The 22,013-nt window shown below is 37.3% G+C and overlaps 1 protein-coding gene across 13 annotated transcripts in view; it reads left to right on the forward strand.

Moving 5' to 3' along the window:
- Msp300 (Muscle-specific protein 300 kDa) overlaps nt 1-22,013 on the forward strand; it is a 609,326-nt gene that overhangs the window by 226,482 nt on the left and 360,831 nt on the right. For all 13 annotated transcript variants that reach the window (XM_083137559.1, XM_083137560.1, XM_083137562.1 and 10 more), the window contains 8 exons: nt 3,051-3,253; nt 7,008-7,284; nt 8,657-8,785; nt 10,187-10,333; nt 11,494-11,658; nt 17,907-18,077; nt 19,427-19,628; nt 21,613-21,830. In XM_083137559.1, coding sequence (XP_082993685.1) covers nt 3,051-3,253; nt 7,008-7,284; nt 8,657-8,785; nt 10,187-10,333; nt 11,494-11,658; nt 17,907-18,077; nt 19,427-19,628; nt 21,613-21,830 — 1,512 coding nt within the window. The remainder of the gene's footprint in view (nt 1-3,050; nt 3,254-7,007; nt 7,285-8,656; nt 8,786-10,186; nt 10,334-11,493; nt 11,659-17,906; nt 18,078-19,426; nt 19,629-21,612; nt 21,831-22,013) is intronic.

A 22,013-nucleotide genomic window follows, 5' to 3' on the forward strand; every position in this document is an offset into this window, starting at 1 on the left:
GATGATGCTACAGTCCCTACCAAAATTTTGAGAAAATCAGAATTTTCAAATAAAAATCCGTTGAGAACTTTAAAAAATCAAAATGTGTAAATACGAAACCTCTTTTAAAGTGAGTCCCGGTTACCATTTTTGTCTTTGAATACAATTTTAATAGACTGAAAAGCTCCAAAAATACGAAATATTTTATTATGCATCCTGCCCTCCAAAACGAAGTCATGTGTTATCCACATTTACTATTCCGGCTCCCCCCCCCCCAAAAACTGCGTACGCCAGAGTATTGAACATTGTTGCAACTGAAATACAAAACATTTTTTTCTCTTTTAAATCAAACACCATGTAGTTACCCTCATATTTTATTTTCAAGAACTCGTCTTTATTTTCAAGGCATCACTCTGAAAGACGCGTGTGCTTGGAATGCTGTGCTTTTCTCCATGCTACATAGAAATAATAATTCAAATTATTATTATTATTATTATTATTATTAGTGGTAGTAGTAGTAGATGTAGTAATAGTAATAGTATTGTCCCAGATCTTTGACTGTGGTAAATTGGCCATTTAAATTTTTTTCCACAGCATTTTTCATAATATTTCACAAGCTCAAGGGGGGGGGTTTAAACCCCGTAACCCCCCCCTTGCGTACGCCACTGTCTCAAAGTATTGTTATATATTGTTTTTTTTAGTTCAGAATGACACCTTATAGATCTTTATTTTTAATAAAATATTTTTGCTTGGTAATGTAAATATGTATATTTTTAATTAACAATAACATATTCATATCCCTTTGGATAAGATGCAGTACCTCGTGAAGTATGTCAAGAATCCATTGAGAAGCAATTATCTGCTTAATATTAAACAAATATGATAAATTCATAGAAACTGTGTTAAGATGGTACTAATTTTACGTATAATGAAAGAATTTGCATGTCAACAAAAATGCACATTTATGAAATTGAAAGATGAAGAAAATGAGAAATTTTATTACAGACTGGAACATTATTTGATCCAAGTTCACTGTTCACGAAATAAATAATGCTTTAGTACGTGGACAAACACTAGACAGTGTTACATGTATAACTTCACATGGCACTTGCAAGAGCTTTTGTCCGCAACACCACTGGAATTAGAATCAGATATTCCTTTCTTCCACATTGGTTCATTAAAAGTATCTGTATCATTCACACTGCATGTAGGTTATTATTTTTAAAGTATATGATAACTTGACATTCATTTCCTGTTATTGGTTAATTAGTAAAAACTGAAATTATGAACTATTACACATTATAGTTTTGCATGATTGAGCTCACGGGCTCTAGTTCACCAGTGTGCTTTATAATTGTTAGAAATCTAGGAAAGGTAATCAATTTATTACAGTGATATAATATAACTTAAACTTGTGTGTTCTGCATACTAGTCATGTGGAATTGTGACTGGTATATTGTCTTTGGTAATGTACAGCTATCCAAGCCTCACCATGAAATTATTTGATGCTGATTTAATATTCTTATAAAACTTTGTTTTTATAAGGTGGTCCTCACCTTGTGACTAATGAATGTCTGTTATATAATGCCACACATGTAGAACCTATATAGTGAAAGGGCCATCTTGATCAGGAGTTAAATCTGTCTATCTTACTTCACTCTTCAGGTACCAAATCAGCTATGATTTCTTGATACCACTGTTTGACCTGCTTTGAATTTAACAAGCCCAGAAACAGTAGAAGCAAAATATAATGTTAAGACTTGGTTGGAAGTTTCAATTTCACTGGGTCTTTCACCTCACAATCCATATTTGAGGGGCCACTACCACAGACAAATTGTGGTTATACGTGTGCTACTAGGCTTCAAGTCTATACTGCCCATTTTGTGAAGCTCTCAATTCGGTATGATATCCAGCGTTGTCTGTGCAAACTATTTGGCACTCAAGCGAAATGCTCTTCTTGTAGCACTCTACTGGAGACCCAAATTTGAGTTCTGATAGAGTCAGCATTTTTCTGTACTTAATAGGCTGTTCAGATTCTCCAGGAAAAAAACCGGGACTCTTCTGTGTATACTTTGCCTTGGCACGTACTATGCATTGTTTTCAAATCAGCAGCTCCAAAACTACAAGTGCACAGATATTAGTAGCCGGCCCCCATGTTTAGCACATCATGCTACGATGCCAGAGGACCCGGGTTTGAATCCCGGCCTGTGCATGGATGTTTGTGAGTGTCCATTCATCAATTTCGTCATATCATCACTCATCCCCATGTTCGCAAATTAGCCAAAAGTGGCACAAAAAGTAAAATAAAATAAAGTAAAATAAAGTAAATGAATCAATCAATCACAGATATAAGTAGGTGTAGAATCTTATAGGATAATTTACAGTATGAAAAAATCAAAGCCATGAAGAGCTTATAAATGTTCCAGAAAATTTTTAATGTATATTACAAGCAGTGCTCGATAAGGGTGCTGCGGGGGATGGTTTTCCCTAGCTAGCACAATTTTTGCACAGCACCCCCCAACTGTCTCATTGTCACCATGTTAAAGCATAGTAGCATCTCCTCAGCTAACTCCAAGGCTCAACCAAACAATACCCCCGCTAACATTTTCCACTTCAAGCGCTGATTGTGAGAGTAAAACATTGTAGCCTAGATGTATTGCATTGTTGCATTCTTGCACAATGTTAAATTCAACAGAAGCATTCTGTAGTCCTCATATTACACATAAAAACACCTTGACAGTATAATTTCTTGCGTTCAATTAAATTACTCAGAAGATATTATGCATTTTGCTTCTGGGTGAAAAGTCGGAACAATTAAGTGTACCGAAGATATATCTCAGGACACAAGAAACATCTAAGGGAAAATCAGGCCTGCCTGGCAAAACTAAGATGTCTGGTCACCCTATATAATAATGAATGGCTTATTAAACATCTGGTAGAGAGTTATTTCTGTGTATCTTACATAAAACTGTAGGTCCCAGTCCCATCTAGCCTCCCTGTGAAAAGTGAATTGTCTGCATGTGATAACTGTGGCTGTTACACAATATATGTTGATCTTCCTTTGTTTTCAGATTGAAGAGAACACGAGAGCCCTGGAGTCTCTAGGACATAAGTTCGGAGGAAGCACCAGCAGTCTGGATAGCGTAGGTGCACGCTCCACGGAGAGTGGCACCAGCACGGAGAGGCAGCAGAAGAAGGCAGCTGGTGCTGCTGAGAAATGGAAGATGGGAGCCAGAAGGGCCCTCTTGCAGTGGGTCCAAAACACTCTTCCCAAGTAAGTCTGACTTCCACTGCATTTTCCCCCTATTAATTGCATGATATCAGGCCCGTAGCTAGAGGGGGCAGGGGGGGGGGAACTGCCCCCCCTGAGAGCCTGCTCTGCCCCCCCTGTGAAAAATACAGAACACATTCCTACCTGCAATTTTCACTAATCTTTACAATTATATCATGTCTTACTCTAGCAACATTACAAAGACACTTATTGATTTTGTGATTTATAAGGTGTATGGGATTCCGTATAATGTCGTATCAGGATTGGGGGGGGGGGGGGAATTCCCTTCCAGATTAGACTTCGGGAAATGATTTCACAACTTTCAGTATCTAGAACAGTTGCGACATTTTGAGTAGTATTGTACTAAAGGTGCCTAATGTGTTTGGATGTTTTTCTTGGATGTGTTGCTATGAACTTTGAATTGCTTAAATTTTTGTTTCCAAAGTCTATCTTTTGGTAATAGTGTGGTAGAGAGAGGGAGTGGATATTTGATTTTTGTAACTTTGCGTTGCTTTTCTGCCACTTCTAGCTAATCGCAACAATGAAGGATGACGTGAAATTGATGAAGAGACACTCATAAACAGTATCACAACTACAGGGGGCAGGGGGCATTGTCCCCTCCCCCTGACCTTGGACAGAAGTCTATTCTAGGGGAAACAAACATTGAAGTCAAAAAACAAGACTAGGAGAATCTAAGAATAGCAGGACAATTGGGTACTTATGATGGAATTCGTTTTTACGCGTTCCTTGCATTTTTATACCAGACGGCCAAGGGCACTTGCAAGGGGCACAGAGGGGCAATTGTCCCCCCCTCGATTTCAAATTTTATACAAATAAAAGAACATTTCGTAAAATTTTCTTGCTCGCTTCGCTTGCAATTTCTGCTGTTCTTATAGTCCAAGTTCAGAGCTATAGCTATGGAGCGGCAGGAATCGGCCCTGTGAGCCAAACGATCTATATGGAAAAAAAATGTTAAAGAGAATGCCATGGTGCTCCGTGAAATTATTGCACCTATTAAAACAATTTCTTTCTATGAAACTTAATATGAAATATTAATTTGAATTTGAATTTGAATTTAAAATTTTGGGTGCGTCAGCACTAAAGCTATTTTGCACCCGTCGCATTATACGGGGTCCAGCCCCTTATCGTTACACATAACAACTCTAACGTTGCATAACTAAAATCATAAAATATTCTGACTTTCATTAAAAGATGAGGCTGTAAAGGAGCACTCAGCACAAATAAGGACAAAACACAGGACAACACAAATAAAATTATACTGGCCATGAGGCCAGTCGCCGGAGCCTCGTTAGTTTGCAGTCCAGGGTGTACTATGTGGAAGTGAGGTTGACTATTGGGTGCACTACATGGAAGGAGCACCCCTTACACCCCATGAAATATTAATGATGACTAGGGACACAAATTTATGGTAAATAAAAACTGAGGAGAGCGGTAAATAAAATGTTAGATCAGCGGTATATACCAGCGGTGAAAAAAAAAAAATTGGCACACACTTTTTCATCATGAGAGGAAACAACATGCAAAAGAGCTATAAATTGATAAACTGTTTCTTCATTTTTATATACTGTACACATATACAAGTACTTAGCTGTCCAAGCCAAATAAAACATCAATAGAAAATCACTTCATTTCTAAAATGCATATTCGGGGGAAGAAAGGAATGCAGCTTGACAGGGAGCGTAGTTTTCGAACTGAGATTATGTGCATGGGAAATCCCAATTTGCAGCGTCTTCCTGATGTGATCGAAGATAAAACGTTCTTCAGCTGCAAGTGGTAGGAAAGTTTAGGCAAATGTTTCGTTACAAATCGACAGTTTGCGCGCACAACCTCGATTGCCGGTTTTTGCGTGTTTCCTACTTAATTTGATGATATTTCACGGTTATTTCGTGAAAAAGCATTCATTTCGTGGAAATGCACGCATTTCGCATTACTTCGCGAATAAAACTCATGCATATTTCATCATTGGGGATGTAGTTACGTGCAGAATGTTCAAAATTGCATCTTTTTTCACATTTCGCGATTTCGCGCATCGCGAAAATTCAATGTCCCTAATGATGACACTGTAATCCAAGAAGTCATTGATCAATCAAGGGATTCCTATTTGTGTGTCAGGTGTCAAAAAATGTATTTCAACTATACTGCTGGACAATGAAAACCGGACACTTTAATATTTGACATCTGAATTGCAATAACAGCTCGCAGGTATATTACAGAATGTTCGGCAGATCATGTAGTACCATATGCACCATTCATAGGCTCGGACTTTGTTTATGCATTCGTACTTAATTCAGTTTCTGCAACATTTAGTTAGCCCTTGTACCAGAGCTTTTATCGACCCATTGCGTTATCACAAAAAATGCAAGTGTCCGGTTTTTTTTGTCCAGCAGTATATAATATAATACAATTCACACAATATTTTGCAAAATGGTTAACGTAACCAGTAGGCAAACGTTGTCTGTAGTGATGCAAGCGTCTCCCCTTTGACAGAAATAGAGTCTGTGATGGACTAAGGGACCCATGTTTAAATGTTGTAGCAAGTACAGAAAAAATGTATTAGCTACAAATTTTTACACAATTCATCAAAGTGTAGGTAATATGTAACCATTATTATTTAATTAATTCTATTTTTCTTGCATAACACAACACAATGGTGTTGTTGGATTCTCGTTAGATTCCTTTGTGCGTAAAAATCTTGCATACTGGAAACTAGAGGGAATCATTATGAAGCATCATTTATAAAGGGCTCCCTTAATCAATTCTGCAGAGAGGCCCAAAGTTATCTATTAACATTATCGACCTGCAAATATCAACTAGATACATTCCCTATTAGCCTACCTAGGCATTTATGTTAAACTTCATATTCTTTGGCAATCTGGAAAGGTCATTATCGAAATATTGCTATTTGATGTTGCTTGAAGTTCTTTTGTTCGTTGTAGTTTCAAGATATCATCCCATTTCTGTTACTTATCTCTTTTGGGCGAGGGGGCAAGTGCCTTTGTGTACCCTGTTATATCTGCCAATGTGACACAATAAATTAAAAATTTGCTCCCTCTAGGATTGACTTCGCCTCCCCTACAAAGAATTCCTGGCTACGGGCCTGCATGATATACGAGGGTTTTTACCTTACACATGGCAACTATATTTGTCTTGAAAATGTGGGATAAATGGAAATTTAGTATAAATCTGCCAGCAAGTACTGTATAGGAGAGTACCAGAAACTAGAAATTTAGCAAGACGAATTGAATGGTATGTCATACAAAGTAATTTATGTGAAAAAATGAACAAGGAAATGTGCTATCTGCTGAGGAAACTGCAACAAAGTGTAGCTTGCATGTCACATTCGAACATTTTTTACGCTTTTCGTTGTCTCAGAGTTTGAGGCAAAGTAGCAAAGCATCTTATTTATGCCAATGTAATATTTGAAATCCTATTTGAAGATTTTAAACATTAGAAAGAACTTCTGACACACAGATATTTAACCAAAATTACACTATATTGTGTTATTGTGGAGGTTTTGCTCTATACTTGATGGTACCTTGATCCTTTTGTCAGCTTATTTCCACTTAATAGAGGTTCGTTTAGCTTTCCTTGATATATATCCAGTTATGATTGAATCTGACTTTGCCAGACTGACTGTCAGATTCAAAGCAAATAGAGGAATAGAGTGATGTAATTTATGAAAATGGTGTAAGTAAACAATTCACATTTCATGTTCGGGATGCTATTGCTATTCCAGAGGGCTTGGCATTGAAGTACGTGACTTTGGAAGCAGCTGGAGAGACGGCATTGCCTTCTTAGCCATCATAGATGCGATCAGAGCCAACCTTGTCGACCTGGCCTCATTGCGCCAAGCGACGAACAGAAGGCGGCTGGAGACTGCATTCCAGGTTGCTGAGAGCGAGCTGGGAATTGCCCGGTTGCTGGATCCGGAAGATGTGGATGTGCCACGACCTGACGAGAAGTCCATCATGACCTACGTGGCACAATTCCTGCACAAGTATCCTGAGCCTTCGGTAAGTAACTCAAGACATCTGCATGGATGGGTGATACCTGAGAACTTTCTCCACATGCAGACAACTCTGAACTTATGCATATGTGACATAACTCTGAACTTATGCATATCTGACATATGTAAGCCCAAGGCCCTATTCGAATCCAAAGTATGTAATACTCAATTTTATGTAGCAAGACAAGGCAGCACTTGTATGCCTTGTGCTATGAATTAGGGATAGTTATTTTTGAAGAAAGAAAAATGTTTTTCGATTTTCGAAAGTGAAATTTTTCGATTTTTTGTTTTTGAATTCTTTTTCTTTTGTTAAACATTTTTCGTTTCTCGTTTTTCGAAAAAAATTTCATACTTTCTTTTTCATTTTCAATTTTGATTTTTTTTTTAAAAAAAGAGTGGCCATGCTTACTATGAATGCATCTCGTCCATGCACTGTAATTATTTTTTTTCCAATTTTTAATGGCCTTGCTTCACCATTGTATTTTGAGAGAGAAATCCTACCAAACACATGATTTTATTATATAAATACTTTAAAAAGTACCATACTTATGACAGTATGTTGTTTTTCGTTCCTCCACATTTCATCTGTATTGTCACGTTATTATTAAACCCTGGCTCCCATTAACGGTGCAGAACTGATATTTTGAGAAAATCATGTTTTCCTATTGGCAGCTTCAGGGAGGAGGGGTTTAAGTTTGTTGCTTGTTACCCAAACAGAGGGCCTTAGGAGGCCTTATTGGTTGCTTGAGGGCAAGTTTGATTGTAGGTAAATGGTCACCGCCATAAAAGTATTCCCCATGCCAGTATTTAGCTTGGCTATATTCTAAGGATGTTCTGTCTGTACACATATTGAGGAAAAACATCAAATGTAGCCATAAGTTTCCTAATGTTTTAGATATCTCGGGGGGACATGATCAACATATCTTACATATTTTTTTACATTTTTATGAATTATTCAGAGGATTCTTCCCCATCCCCCCTTGTTAACAACAGCCATCAATGTATCATATGGGTGTAGTATGCATTTATGCAATAAAATATATGTTATCAAGTTTTTAAGTTAAGTTTTAAGTTAACATAAGAAGTTGTGGATTAGTCAAATTCCACAAGTTAAGATCTCTTGTATCAAATCATCATAATCAGGCAAATGTTGAAAATGATCAATCTCTTAAACCAGAAATTTAAGTCAGATAAACACTATTTTCGAAATAAAGTGTAATAAAATGTATTAATGTGGAAACTATTCAATAAAAAATGTTGATTGTAGCTGCGTAATTGTATGTGACAATGTCATCATGTATATTTTATTATGTATAGTTTGCTTTTTTGTGTCCTATTATGAGGAAGAAATATCTAACCAATGACCTTTTTTCTTTCAGCTTGTGGATGGCTCAGATAGTTTGAGCTCCATTCAGACTGAATACAATGAACTGATTACGTGGCTTCTCAAGAAAACTCAATACCTCGAACATCTGCAACAAACAAAGACTCTTCCATTAAATTTTCCAGTAAGTATTGTTAGAGCATTGATTCTGTCACTACTTGAACAATTTAGTTTTTTAGATAACCAAATGTTTTTCTTTGTAATTAATAAATGATTGCTATGGTATGTAGTGTGGCCAGTTTGTGCACGACCTTAGGAATATATTAGTACTCAAAATTGGTAAAAGAAATTTCAGTAAATAGGAACTTTAAATTTTATAAAGTATGAACTTCTATAATAGCTTTTTTTTTTTTTGGAGCATTTCAAGATGAGATGAGGTCACACACTGAGAAAACTTTCATTAAATGATACTGCATGTACATATTGTTTACCATATGCTTTTCTTTTTTTTTACTACAAGCAGTGTAGTTATCACTAAGCCTCCTCAATGGTCTAGTGGTAACATTGTTCCCTTGTAATCAACTGGTTTGATACCCAGTGGAAGCAGATAGTGATTAAGATCCCACTTTAAACTGTAGGTCGTCAAAATTAGCCTATCTGTGCATAAAGTGCACAATAACTCAAAAAGCAGTATTTTAAGTGTTTGCATTTTATTGTTTCATCAAACATTCTCATCATCGTGGTTAACCCAAAAGGTAAAAAAAGTGATGGGTGATTGCCTAATTCAAGGTGCTGGTATCAGGAGGGGGCCAACAATTGTCATTACTAGAAGCATGCATATTTTGTTTTTGACGAAAGAACAAAATGTCAAAAAACACATTGTAGTGTTAATTTTTAATGTTGTTGTAAGGTGTGAGATGCATTTTGTTACCATGTTGTGTCACGAAATAATGCGAAATGAACTGCAAAATGTGGAATAAACTCCTAAACACGAAATTTAGGGTTTATTTACCGATGCGACACCTTCTGAGATCTGAATTAGCCTGTGAGTTATGCAATTCACGGAAAATTGATAATTCTGCTGCTAATGTTGGAGAAAAAATGGACTCCTTTGCACAAAAATAAACTTCTTACTCTGGTAACTACGTAAATGTGCTATTAGAAGTGACATGTTAATTTTGTATAATAAGTGTAGTTTTGAAATGAAATTTAGGATTATATTTACAATTTTAAAACCAAAATGTCTTTTTAGATAATAGTTTTCATCTGATTTTTCACCGCTATAACACCAAAATTTTATTTTATTTCCACTTTTGAACCCAAAATTGACTCTGTTTTTATACCGAAATTTTGCTTTTTTATTTACCAAAATTATGTGTCTCTAGTCATTACACATTTGTTAATTGATAATTTATTGTCAGTTCGACAATTGCTTGATTTTAGATGTCACGGGGCTTATCATTTATTCTTATGTTAATTGATGAATTAGTGCTACTGTCTAACATCTCTGCATCTTTCTGTACATGTCTTAATGACACTGATTTCAGATTTTCTGGAGTCTGATTGTGTATCTTTTGATTTCCAGGATTTCATGGTGTTCAAGACAGAGGTGGATGAAAAGTTCCAGATATACGAGAAGCTGAAAAAGCTCGTGGAGTCTCAGAGCATGATCAGCATCACCATCGAGTCATGGAGAGAGATTGAGAGACTTTGGACAAAGTTGGAATCCCAGGTACTAGTTTGGACATTTAATGCAATTTTTAAACATGTACTATATTGGCTGGAAGGTTTAATTGTGTTTGCCTCCTGCCAAACTGCCAAAAAAAACTTGCCCGTCAACCTGCAGACAACAGAAATTTTTAGCTGGAGCTGAACCTGGCTTATAACCCCCCTCCTTTTTTTTTTTACCCAAAATTGGATGGAGAAATTAGATTGTGGCTTATACGAGGGATAGTCGAAGAAAAAGTTTTGTAGTCTGCCATCTGCATAGAGTTTGTTTCTGGAGGGAGAGCATGACATGAGGAATCAGTACACTATTTTCCCACATAGTACCCAGCGACATTCTTGCATTTGTCGTACCGCTTCACAAGTTTCAAGAAACACTGTTCGTAAAAATTTGTCTCCTGTTTACGGATGAAGTTGCATACGGCAGCTTCCGCTTCCACTTCACTTGTGGTGAAACACTTCCCTCCCAGGGCCTTGTTGTGCTTTGTAGTGTGGTTGTGGATGGATGCCTGTGTTTTGCATCATCCATCACACTTTCCCGACTGTCTTGAAACAGCTGACATTATGTAAATCCCATACACTTCCACCAGCCGGTTATGAATTTCCTTACCGGAAGTCCCACATGCCCATTCGTAACGAACAACAGCATGCACTTTATCCTTTGTCCACGATTGCAACACACATACACACACACACACACACACACACTGTGCTCCATGCTGGCTAAGCACACACCTTGTAGAAACTACTAGTATAAACCTTTTACAGTCAACCGAAGTAATGACAGAAAAAGCAATGCTGACCACTGCTTCAATTATCTTAAAAAGTAACTTTAAGATACTACATTACTTTTTTCTAGATAAGGTGTAACATGCAGAATTCATCTTAAGTATAAACTGTAGTACTGATGACCACCTAAAATTAATTTTCATTAAATTATAATATATCTCCCACGTTTGCATACAAAAATACAGAGGTATCAAAATTCAATGTAAACCCCAATATCTGAAACATACATCACACATAACATTTCCTTGTGTTGTTACTTGGTACCAGAGTTACAGTTGCAAATTTCAAACAGTAACTAGTTACAGTAACTATCATTCTGTAAATACTGATAAATACAGGCCCTTTCCAAGGAGGTAAACATGTTTTTTCTCCTTGCAGTTACGCCACTGGCAATGGCTTCTGGACACTCGGCTCCCAGGCCCTTTGGGAGAAGTGGGTGAATGGCTCAACCAGGCAGAGGCTCTCATCGCATCGGACGACATCCCGCAGGTCATGAATGAGGAGACGGCCAGCATCATCAGCAGGAAACTTGAAGAACACAAGGTTTGCTTCTCCATTATTTTTGAACCACTGTTCTCTAAACAAGGAGTAAAATACAAATATGTTATGTTGTTAGTTTCACTTTACCTTTGATGTTTTTAACAGATGTTTTAATTATATCATCTCATTATAACAAATAGAGATTACATTTCAATTTATAAACATTCGTGAAATGTGTAGAGTAGCCTCTGAGATACTGATAGATGGTATAGCAGTGGCGGTCCCACCATGGAACAGAGGGAACAGGCTGTTCCCTCATACTTATCGCCCATTGAAGCTATTTTAATTATCTATATTAACATAATAAGAACACTTCTTTCTCCCGAAATCAACACGCCGAAGAAAACTTTCACCGTGACTGGACGTTTGTTTACTTCACCCACCCTCGTCGTTCCAGCCTCTGCTGCCTGACGCCGAGTATTTCCGACTACGTGCGAAGGTAAACGATCCTGATGGTCTCACTTCCCACCAGGGAAGCTGAACTCTCTAGCTGTTCCCTACGAGAGACAGCAAATTCGTTTTCCTTCAAGTTTTTGCTATGTGCTAAAGTTTAATTGCGTCGTAGTGATAGTTTTGAGTGTAGTAAGTCTATAGTTTCCTAATCTCATTGCAAAATTGCGTCTGACATTCATAACGAACTGGAAAAATCTTCTACAGTTAATCGTCTGCTAAATGCCTGTTCCAACTGTTCCACCTGTTCCAACAGCCCCAAGACCAGGCGCACGCAGAGGCAGGACGAGAAAGCAAATGTTGCGAGCGTACGGTTGAGAATGTTGTATGATCGACAGGCTGAAGACGAAAGCCTTTAGTTCATTGAACTTTACAGAAAAGACAGCAAACCAAGACCTACCCTAAATGAATGAAAAACAAAAACGAAATCGTACACAAGGCATTTTATAAAAAGTTACTACAACTCTGTAAAATGATTAACTGGATACTCTTCCAGTGGCAAATTATTGTTGTCCTTGTTTATTCCTGGGAAGGGAGTTGGGAACAGTTCGGGTTTTGTCACAATTTCTACAAATCTAGCGGACGTCATGAAAAAACTCGGCTATCTGAATGCCATCATTGCATTGAGGACGTTTGAATCACAAGAATGCTCAACTCTACAAAAAAGTCAACATAATCTACAAATAGAGAGATGAAGCAGGTTTCCACAAAACATTTTTTCTCTCTGATCACTTATAAATTGCTTTCATTATTATTTTCTTTGTTGCGCATCAACAATTTTGTTATTAATGTTATTTTTACATTATAGTATCATATTTGCTTTAACATTGTTATTGTCCAAATTTTAACGTGCTTCATGTATGTTACTTCTGACAATTTGTAACATATGTATGGTGTTTATTTGGTCAGGAGGGGTGCCAACAGGGATGATTATGGCGCAGGTTGCGCTATCGAGATTTTTTTGGGGGGGGGGTTCCCTTCAAATAATATAAAATTCAACATTTATATCTTTTTCCAAAATATATATAAAACTTTTACACCTTAAATGCACCATATTTAATCCATTAGATGAAGAAAAGTAAGTGTTTAAGGGTAGACACTTTAAGGGGGGGGGCAGGGGAGAAATATCCAACTCCATGTCTTAGATTAATGCGGGTATTTTAGTTAGAGGGGGATTGAGCCTTAAATTGAGGGCAATTATACAATTATTGTGTGTTACTATTGCCTTAGACAGACTATTGCGGAAATTCTGGTGTGAAGACTGAGAATTAATTTTTTAGATGAGGCATAATCCACTCCTCAATATCAACAGTAAGTCTAAAATTGGCATGGAAACTTTGGTGAAATCTCAGATTGTCAAGAGATTTCTGTAGTGGAGAGAGAGAGTTCGAAAATTAAATTTTGGAGACTGCACTTAGCGATATGATATCCACACGTTTTCGACCCCGAACGTGCCAAAGGAGAAGCTGGAAAAGACTAAATATCTCTGGATCTTAAGAAAGTATTGACATTCCATTAAATTAATATTCTTGAAAGTATGCAAAGGAATGGATTTAAAGATTTTCTTGATCGCTTCATCGCAATGATATGTTACTAGGATGCGTGTTTGGTGCTTGAATGAGGTGAATGTGAAGTTTATATACTATAGCTGCATTACAAGACAATGTATTCTCGATTATGATGAACGATTTTAGGGGTGGTCTTGAGTGATGGGCACCCCTGTTTAGGAAGGAGGTGCAGATCAAGCATAGTGTTCATTAAAGCTAAGAAAGAAGTTACTTTCAGTAGACACGCTGTCGTAATTTAATGCGTTGTGGGGATTACGATATGGTTTAAGGGCACAAATTATATGATTTGGAGGGGATACGCCATTGCCTTGGGTGGGGGCACCCCTGTATTTAGTTCATTTCAATAAGGGTTGAATTTTACTTGGTCTACTGTATTATATTAGGACGGGTATGGGAGGGGAGGGGGCAAGTGCAGGTCACCTGTTCCCCTGTCTGATTTAGCACCGCACGCCACTGTGGTATAGTTTTGGACAGAAAGAAAGAAACTCTAACGTATCTTCCTCCTAATCGTGTCAAAGTGTGAAGTGGTGTGTAAGGGGTGACCTTGTGGCAAGGCACCAAATATCAACCTCACTTCCATTTAGTACACTCTGGTAACTGGTTTTTGCAGGCCAACAAGGCTCTGGCATGTGGACCTACAGCCGGTATAAATCCCAAGGTGGTTACTCACCACAAATTCCTTGAATTCCAGGAGTTATTAACCCAAATAAATTCATGCATTTATAAATGCCCCGATACAAGTTTTTAAAAGTGTAGCTTTTATTTTTATCGAAGAAGGAAAAAGGAAGTTGCGTGGAGATGGAGAATAAAACAGAATTGTCGTAGAGTTTTAGAGTAGATCAGTACCTAGGTATATCCTGTAACATTTGTGACTTGCATTTGTAGATTGTATTTCGAGTCTGAGTATGTGAAATGGCAAATGTAAACTCGGGACCTTAAAGTGATTATTTTAAATAGCATATATACCGTTCAATTGAATTGATTTTTGAATTTTTGGTTACATTGAAATCATACAGAACAGACCCTTTGTATTGTTTATATATTTGTGTGATTTTTGTGTGAGTGGTGGTAATATGTAAGGTTGAAATAGAGAAAACATCTGCTTGTACAGTGGGATCCATGAGTATTACCGTGCAAATTGTCCATCACCATGTTCGTGCACTTCATTTGACCCAATATGAGCTTCAAGAAGTAAAAGAAAACTCAAAGCAAGCTGTTGAAAACTTCTGCACCAGTATACATAAAAATCCATCGCTTAAAAACACACAGAATGTAAGAGAAAAATGAATGAAAATAGTCATGGACAATTTGCACGGTAATATTCATGGATCCCACTGTGCCCTTGAATTTTTGGAAAGTTCGCCTTGAAAACTGGGAATTATACTTGAATTTTATCATGGTCCTAGCGTAGCCACCCTGAATCCTCTGTAGGGCTGCGTGTGTGTGTGTTGTCCTGTCTTTTGTCCTTATATGTGCTGAGCGCCCCTGGGGCTGGGCCCCGTATAATGTGATGGGTGCAAAATAGCCTAAGTCCTGATGCACCCACAATTTTCAATTCGATCAAAGCATAAAGACACATCTGTCCATAGGGATGGCCACAAAATCCGAATAACAGACATGAACGTCTGCAGGATTTTTTCCAGGGAGGGGCAAGGAAGGTATTTTTTTCGGGGGGGGGGCAAACAAGGCACATTATCCCAAATGATAGTGTTGTTCCCTCAAAAAATATTGCTTAAATTTAAATGTACCATGTTCGTGCAGTATCGAACACATATTATTGTGGCTGAAATGAAATTATATGTGTGAAATATATAATGTTTGGTTGACTTTCATTTTCCAGGGGCTTGCCCCCCCCCCCCCCCCCATCCGGATGCCCATGATAACAGATATCTTGATTTCTAATGGGCGTTACTAGCCTGGCACACTCTTTACCTCCGCACTTGAGGTTCGGTGCAATTCGTACTCGGCTCTGATTTGTCTAGGGGTATCTTTCTTTGTACGACAATGCACGTGAGTTGCTACAAGTCAACATAATTATATAATTAACTACAAGAGACAACGGATAACCTTTGCGAAACCTTATTTGCTATAGGGGATAAATTACCTTGACCAGCATTTGTGAAATTATAAATGGAAATTTTGGATATTTTCTATAGTTTAATTAACGTAAAATTTGAAGTATATACAAGTCGTATCCGAACGTTCATTTCTCTAATTAACGGGCCAAAACTCTAATTTTGAAGTTGGAATCTCTATTGTTTGTACCTGGATGCTTTACATTTCATGAATTACATCAGGAGTACGCTTGTCACAAGGTAGACTCGCGTTACTCCAAGAAAACGTCTTAACAGGAACGAGGCTGCCCGACGTGTACATTTCTCAACCTCTACAGTGACAAGGCACTAGGCTGCCCGGCGTACCGTAATTACTTCAAAATGACATCCAGTACAAACTACCATTTTACCTGTAAACTGGATACCAAGGCACTAGCTTGCCCGGCAATCCAATCTCTTACAGCATCCGTTTCGGGAGACCTGTCCTCCGGTCCTAGCTGACCGAAGCAAAAACAGCCTCTCCCTTCCAAGTCTCAGTTCCAACAGCCGACCTCCCCCACTCTCATCTGGGAGTTTATATACGTTTTGTTGGCGTCTGTTGCCAATGGCCCTTCTTTCAAAATTTTTAATCTTCAACAGCTAAACTGCCCGCCTTTCTTCTGAACGTTCGAAACACGAAGAAAGAACAGAGAGCTACATGGTATTTATACATGGAATAATACGAACCTAAAAATGCATAATAAATTGATTTACACTAATCACTCATATATATGTTTATACACTTGATTACCCAATTAATTAGCATATTAATAAATATTTCAATAAGGAAAAAGAACACTGTTGCCCCATGGGATAATCCAAATATCCAGATAATTTAGATATCTGGACAATTTGGATATCTAGACAATTCAGATATCTGGACAATTCAGATATCTGGACAATTTGGATATCTAAATAATTTGCATATCTGGATAATCTGTATATCTGGATATCACAATATCCAATATCTGGATATTTGAAACCCTGATAAAATTTTATCCAGATTTGGCCATCCGTAGTGTCCATCACTCAAGACACCAGTGTTGCCAGCCTGCCCCCATGGCAGAGGGGTTAGCACATTGCGCTCTGATGCCAGGGGTCTCGGGTTCAAATCCTGACCTGGATGTTTGTGAGTGTCCATGTATCATATCATCACTCATCCTCATCTCTGCAAATTAGCCAAAAGTGGCACAAGAAGCGAAGTAAAATAAAGCAATTCAATAAAAAAAAACCAGTGTTGCCACATCTTGTAAGGAGATCATTCCATGGAGTCAGTCTGTGCCTTATTTCTACATTATTCTGCACAATTTTTCCAGCAGTTTTCTCCAGTGATTTGTGGCACTGAGGCATAAACATGTGGCAATGCTGAAAACATATTTTCAAGCTATTTTTCTCTCTCTCATCTTGGAACAGACGGGGAAGGAATGGTTCATGTTTCTGATCGTTTCAAAGGAAAAAGTCTCATTATCCCTATCTGCAGGTTTACCTCTTTCATTCAAAGTAGAGTTTATTGTGGCACATTGTTAAAGTTGTAAATATACCACCATGGTATCAAAGTTGAGACAAAATACTACCAGGAAAAGAGGTCAATTTTTGTTTCTAACATGAGGGGTTCAAAACACAAGTGGTGTAACTCCACTTTAATGAAAATGGAGAGTATCAACATTTCAGTGCTGCAAGTAAGTATCTGTGAAGATTGAAATTCTTGTTCATAGAGACGCCACCATGTTTGTGCTCCAATAGCTAAACACAGTAGTAAGTTATCTAAATGTGCCTTTTTCTCAAAATTGTCTTGAATTGATTATGCCAATGTGCTCTTGTAAAAGAACTTAACTGAAATTATTTGCATTATTTTTAATTAGTTTCTGCAAGATTTATCTCTTCACAAAAGTATGCTCAGGAATTTTGTGTTGTGAAGGAGTAGTTGTGATTCCATTGGAGTTTGTTTCCATTTTGCATTATTTGTGGCATTGGGAAGGAAAGTAATGCCATTGTTTACAGCCCATGCGAGTGATGTCTACTCACCAGTTATTTTCTTTAAATCTAATTTAGACAATATAGCTCTTTTTGTTCACAAACTAATTATGATCTTGTATCTTTCACGTGTTAGAAATAATATCTTTCTACTTTCCTTGTGCAGGTGTTCTTCGCAGCCCTTCCTGCTGTTCAGGCAAAGTTTGAGGAAGCAAGACAGTCTTCCGTCGCTCAAGGAGTACCGCCAGAACAGCTGGACAACATGGCCCTTCGCCTCAATGTTATCGGACCAAAAGCTGCTCAAAGAAGAGTCAAATTGAAGTTCCTAGAGCATAAGGTAATATCGTGGCCCCATTTCTGTTTGGAAAGTGAAGGAGTAATACTTTGCGATTGTCCATGTTGTTCATTTTATTTTCTCGGTCTTTGGTACACACACATTTGAGTTCTCATTTATTTTCCTAATCAATGGATGTAATCAAGTGAATGTAGGTTTTTGCCTAGAAAACGTGCATTTAGCAAAAATAGAGTATATGAATTATACCTTTTCATGTATCAAAATAATAAGAATGAACTTTACAGTAAATTACAGGCCTCCCCAATGCTGTACTGATAATGCCATCACCTTGTAATCAAGGGGTCCTGGGTTCGATACCCAGCAGAGGCACAGTGGTTCGGATCCCCTGTTTTGTCACGAAATGATGTGAAATGAACTGCAAAATGTGAAATAGACTCTTAAACATGAAATTTAGGGTTTATATACTGATGCAACACTTTCTGAAGTATGAATTATCCTGTGAGTTATACAAATAATGGAAAATTCATTAATCCTGCTGTAAATATTGCAGAAGCAAAAATGAATACCTTTATGCAAGAATAAACTTAATGCTCTGGTAACTACATAAGTGTGCTATTAGAAGGGGATATGTTTATTTTGTGTAATAAGTGCAGTTTTAAATCAAATTTTGGATTATGTTCACAATTTTAAAACAAAAATGTCATTTGATATATGGCTTTTGATCCGATTTTTCAACGCTATAACACCAAAATTTTATTTTATTTACCACTTTTGAACCCGAAATTGACTGTTTTTTTTGCCGAAATTTTGCTTTTTATTTACCAAAAATATATCCATTGTTTAGTGCTTTAAACTATGCTTATTCTGACACTACTTTTCGAGAGAGCACCTCTTCTCTCGTCTTCAGGTGAAATCTCTTTTGCCGGTGGTGGGAATCAACCCTACAACAGACCTGTGATTTTTGCTTCAAAGAACCATGGCACCCCCTAGAATTATGTACTAATTTTTGGTCCATTTATACAACTATGTATAATTTTTGAGGTGAGAGTAAGTATAGTTTATAGCACTATACAACAGATAATGCCCAATTAACATTGCATGCTAATGTAGAATCATTTTCACCAACACTCAGAGAATTATTAAATTTTTAGTAACCTGAATAATATGTTATGTTCTCATCGAACCTTCCCCATCTCAACTTTGGTTTTATTTTCTTGTTGTAATTTTAAGTACATTCCAAGCTTTTGCTTAATTTGAAAGTTCGTTACAGGCCAGTAGTCATTTCAATATCATGCATTGTTGGTGGATAACCTTATTTAGGCCTTTTCAACTGATTGCTAATCAGCAATTTCATGTTCATAATTGTGATTGGCTGATATTTTCCTTTCCAGTGCTGTTTGATAGCGTTCCTACACCTGACTGAAACCAAGCTTCGTGGATGGACAATCAAGTACGGAAGGGAGGAGAAGGTACAGCAGTTATTGGACCAGTACAGGAATTTCGTTTCTAGAAACAAGATATTTCAAGAATTTAACAAAGCATATATGGACATGCAGAAAGTGGTGGAAGAGTACAAGAGAGAGGGAGATGTTGGTAGGTGTACAACACTTTATTTACAAATGTTCAGTTTTGTTGCAGTGTAGACGTAGCACTATTGTATTAGAAGGAATGTATCAATTGATTAAAACATGATGTGCTGCACATTCTCATTACATCACTATTCGCAAAATTACTTTTTAAAAGCTAACTAGTTCCAGTTACTTGCTTTAAAAAGTAACAGAGTTACAGTTACTCTTTTATAAAAGTAACTCAGTTACAGTTACCAGTTACTTATACACTTACTTTCCAACAAATTACTCAAATTGATTACTAATTGTAATAATAATAAAAGAAACTATCAGATGCTGCTTACACCAGGGGGACAATTATGAGGCCACAGATGAAGAAACAGCACACAACTTACAATGGCAAACTGACAGCAATAGGAAAGAATCCTCCTCCAAATATCATCTTCCTGCTTCTGGGAAATCCACCCCTCTTCCGAGGTATGCATATCGCCTTAGAATTGAGGACTACCAAACGAAAGATGAAACATACCATAAACCTGTCACTCTGAAATGCCTGGAACCCAGAGCGTACCAACTGGCCACGGACAGGAGACAAATTTAGGTCAACAACTTTCTCTTTTCCTCTTCCATTGTTTGCAGAAATTAATGTAACAAAGGATGGGCATTTGTATCGCAGCAGAAACTAATAGTTTATCGATGGTTCTGGTTCACTTTCAGTCCTAAATACCAATAATTTACGACACTTATATAGCAACTTAAGTGTCATGAAGTAACTGTTGAAACGTTACTTCTATTGGAAAAAGTAACTCTGTTACAATTACATTTCTTCAAAAAGTAACCATTACTTGTAACTAGTTATCTCCAAACACTGCATTACATCACTTTTATCCATGCATACTTTAAAATAAACATAACATGAAAGAAAATACTGAAACTTTACCCAATGTTTGCCGGCCTCCATGGTGGAGGGATAGCACAGCATGCTATGATGCCAGGGTTTCCGGGTTCAAATCCCAGCCTGGACATAAGCGATTTTTGTGACTGTCCCCCACAATTTCATCATATCATATCATCCTCATGTTCGCAATTAGCCAAAAGTGGCAGAAATGCAAAGTGAAATGAACTAAATCAATCAACCAATTTATCAGTTTCCTGTCTAGATCCAGATTTTTATATTTTGAGGACCTGGGCCAACAACAGTGTGGCTCTCTCACAATTTCAATTATAACTTTTAGATCAAATCAGATGGTTAGTTATATTTTACCATATTTCAAATATCTTGTTTTCTCATTTCGTGGTCCTTTTCAAATTGCACGCAGTAGGTTCAAATGGATGTCAGGGGTTCTGGCTCCCCAACCCCCCTCCCAATATCCCAAATCCTGATCTGCTCCTGCTCTCTGGTCAGAGAGGAAGGGGGAGGGAGAAAATTATTTGTGTTACATCTTAGTAGTCTTTCTAGAGTCCTGAGTTTTTTTTTTTTTTTTTGCAAAGTATGTAAAATATTGATGGATACTTCAGGTATTATGCTAAATGCATAATTTACATATAATCCTAAGCCAAATTTTGTGGCAAAAGTTCATTGTGGGCTTAAAAGACAGCTACTTCAATATGCTGATTGAGTACTTAACAGCCAAATGTTAGTTAAGTGATATGACATATCCAAGGCATGAACCTGATTCCTTAGCAATGCTGTACCACTGATAGATTGCTGTGTAGGTTTATGATGTCCATTCCTCATGCACTGAAATTTTCATATAATTTTTAGAAAATGACATCATCTGTGTGCCACAAGCAATTCCTTACAGCTACTTCAGTTCTTATGACAAATGCAATGTAATTCTTGTATTCTAAAATTCAGAACTATTAGTAACACTTTTTCATTGCTAAAGTGTTCACATATCAAAATCAGTAAAAGTATCATCATTAGAATGGGTTGAAAGTAACATTGTGAAGTGTTAGTTTATATTATTTGTACATCACTGATGCATTATTTATATGTTCCCTTCCAGATCACCGAGAATCCATTAACATTGACCGTTTCATGCGAGAGACAGGAGAACGATGGAAGAATGTTTCCATGGAGCTGAGGTGCGTACAGAGCATGCTGGAGGAAGTGATTGCGTACTGGAGAAGGTGGAATTCCCTCTCAGATGAATTTGAGTCATGGCTGGATAGAGCGTACGGAATGCTAGACCTGCCAGAGGAAGATAAAATGGAATATTTTCAGGTAGATGAACAATCCTTCCACAGCTTTTCTTTTTTTATTTTGTAATGTTCCACTTGTCTATGGTCAAAAAGGATAGTGCGACTAAGGTCCATAGATTAATAGACAATTTACTAGTGGGACAATTACAAATTTTAAGTGTTGAAGCTAATGACGTATTGTAGCATCGCATCAGGGTCTGTGAAG

The sequence above is a fragment of the Lepisma saccharinum genome, chromosome 16 (genome assembly GCF_977018435.1).
Source record: "Lepisma saccharinum chromosome 16, izLepSacc3.1, whole genome shotgun sequence".
Taxonomy (NCBI): domain Eukaryota; kingdom Metazoa; phylum Arthropoda; class Insecta; order Zygentoma; family Lepismatidae; genus Lepisma; species Lepisma saccharinum.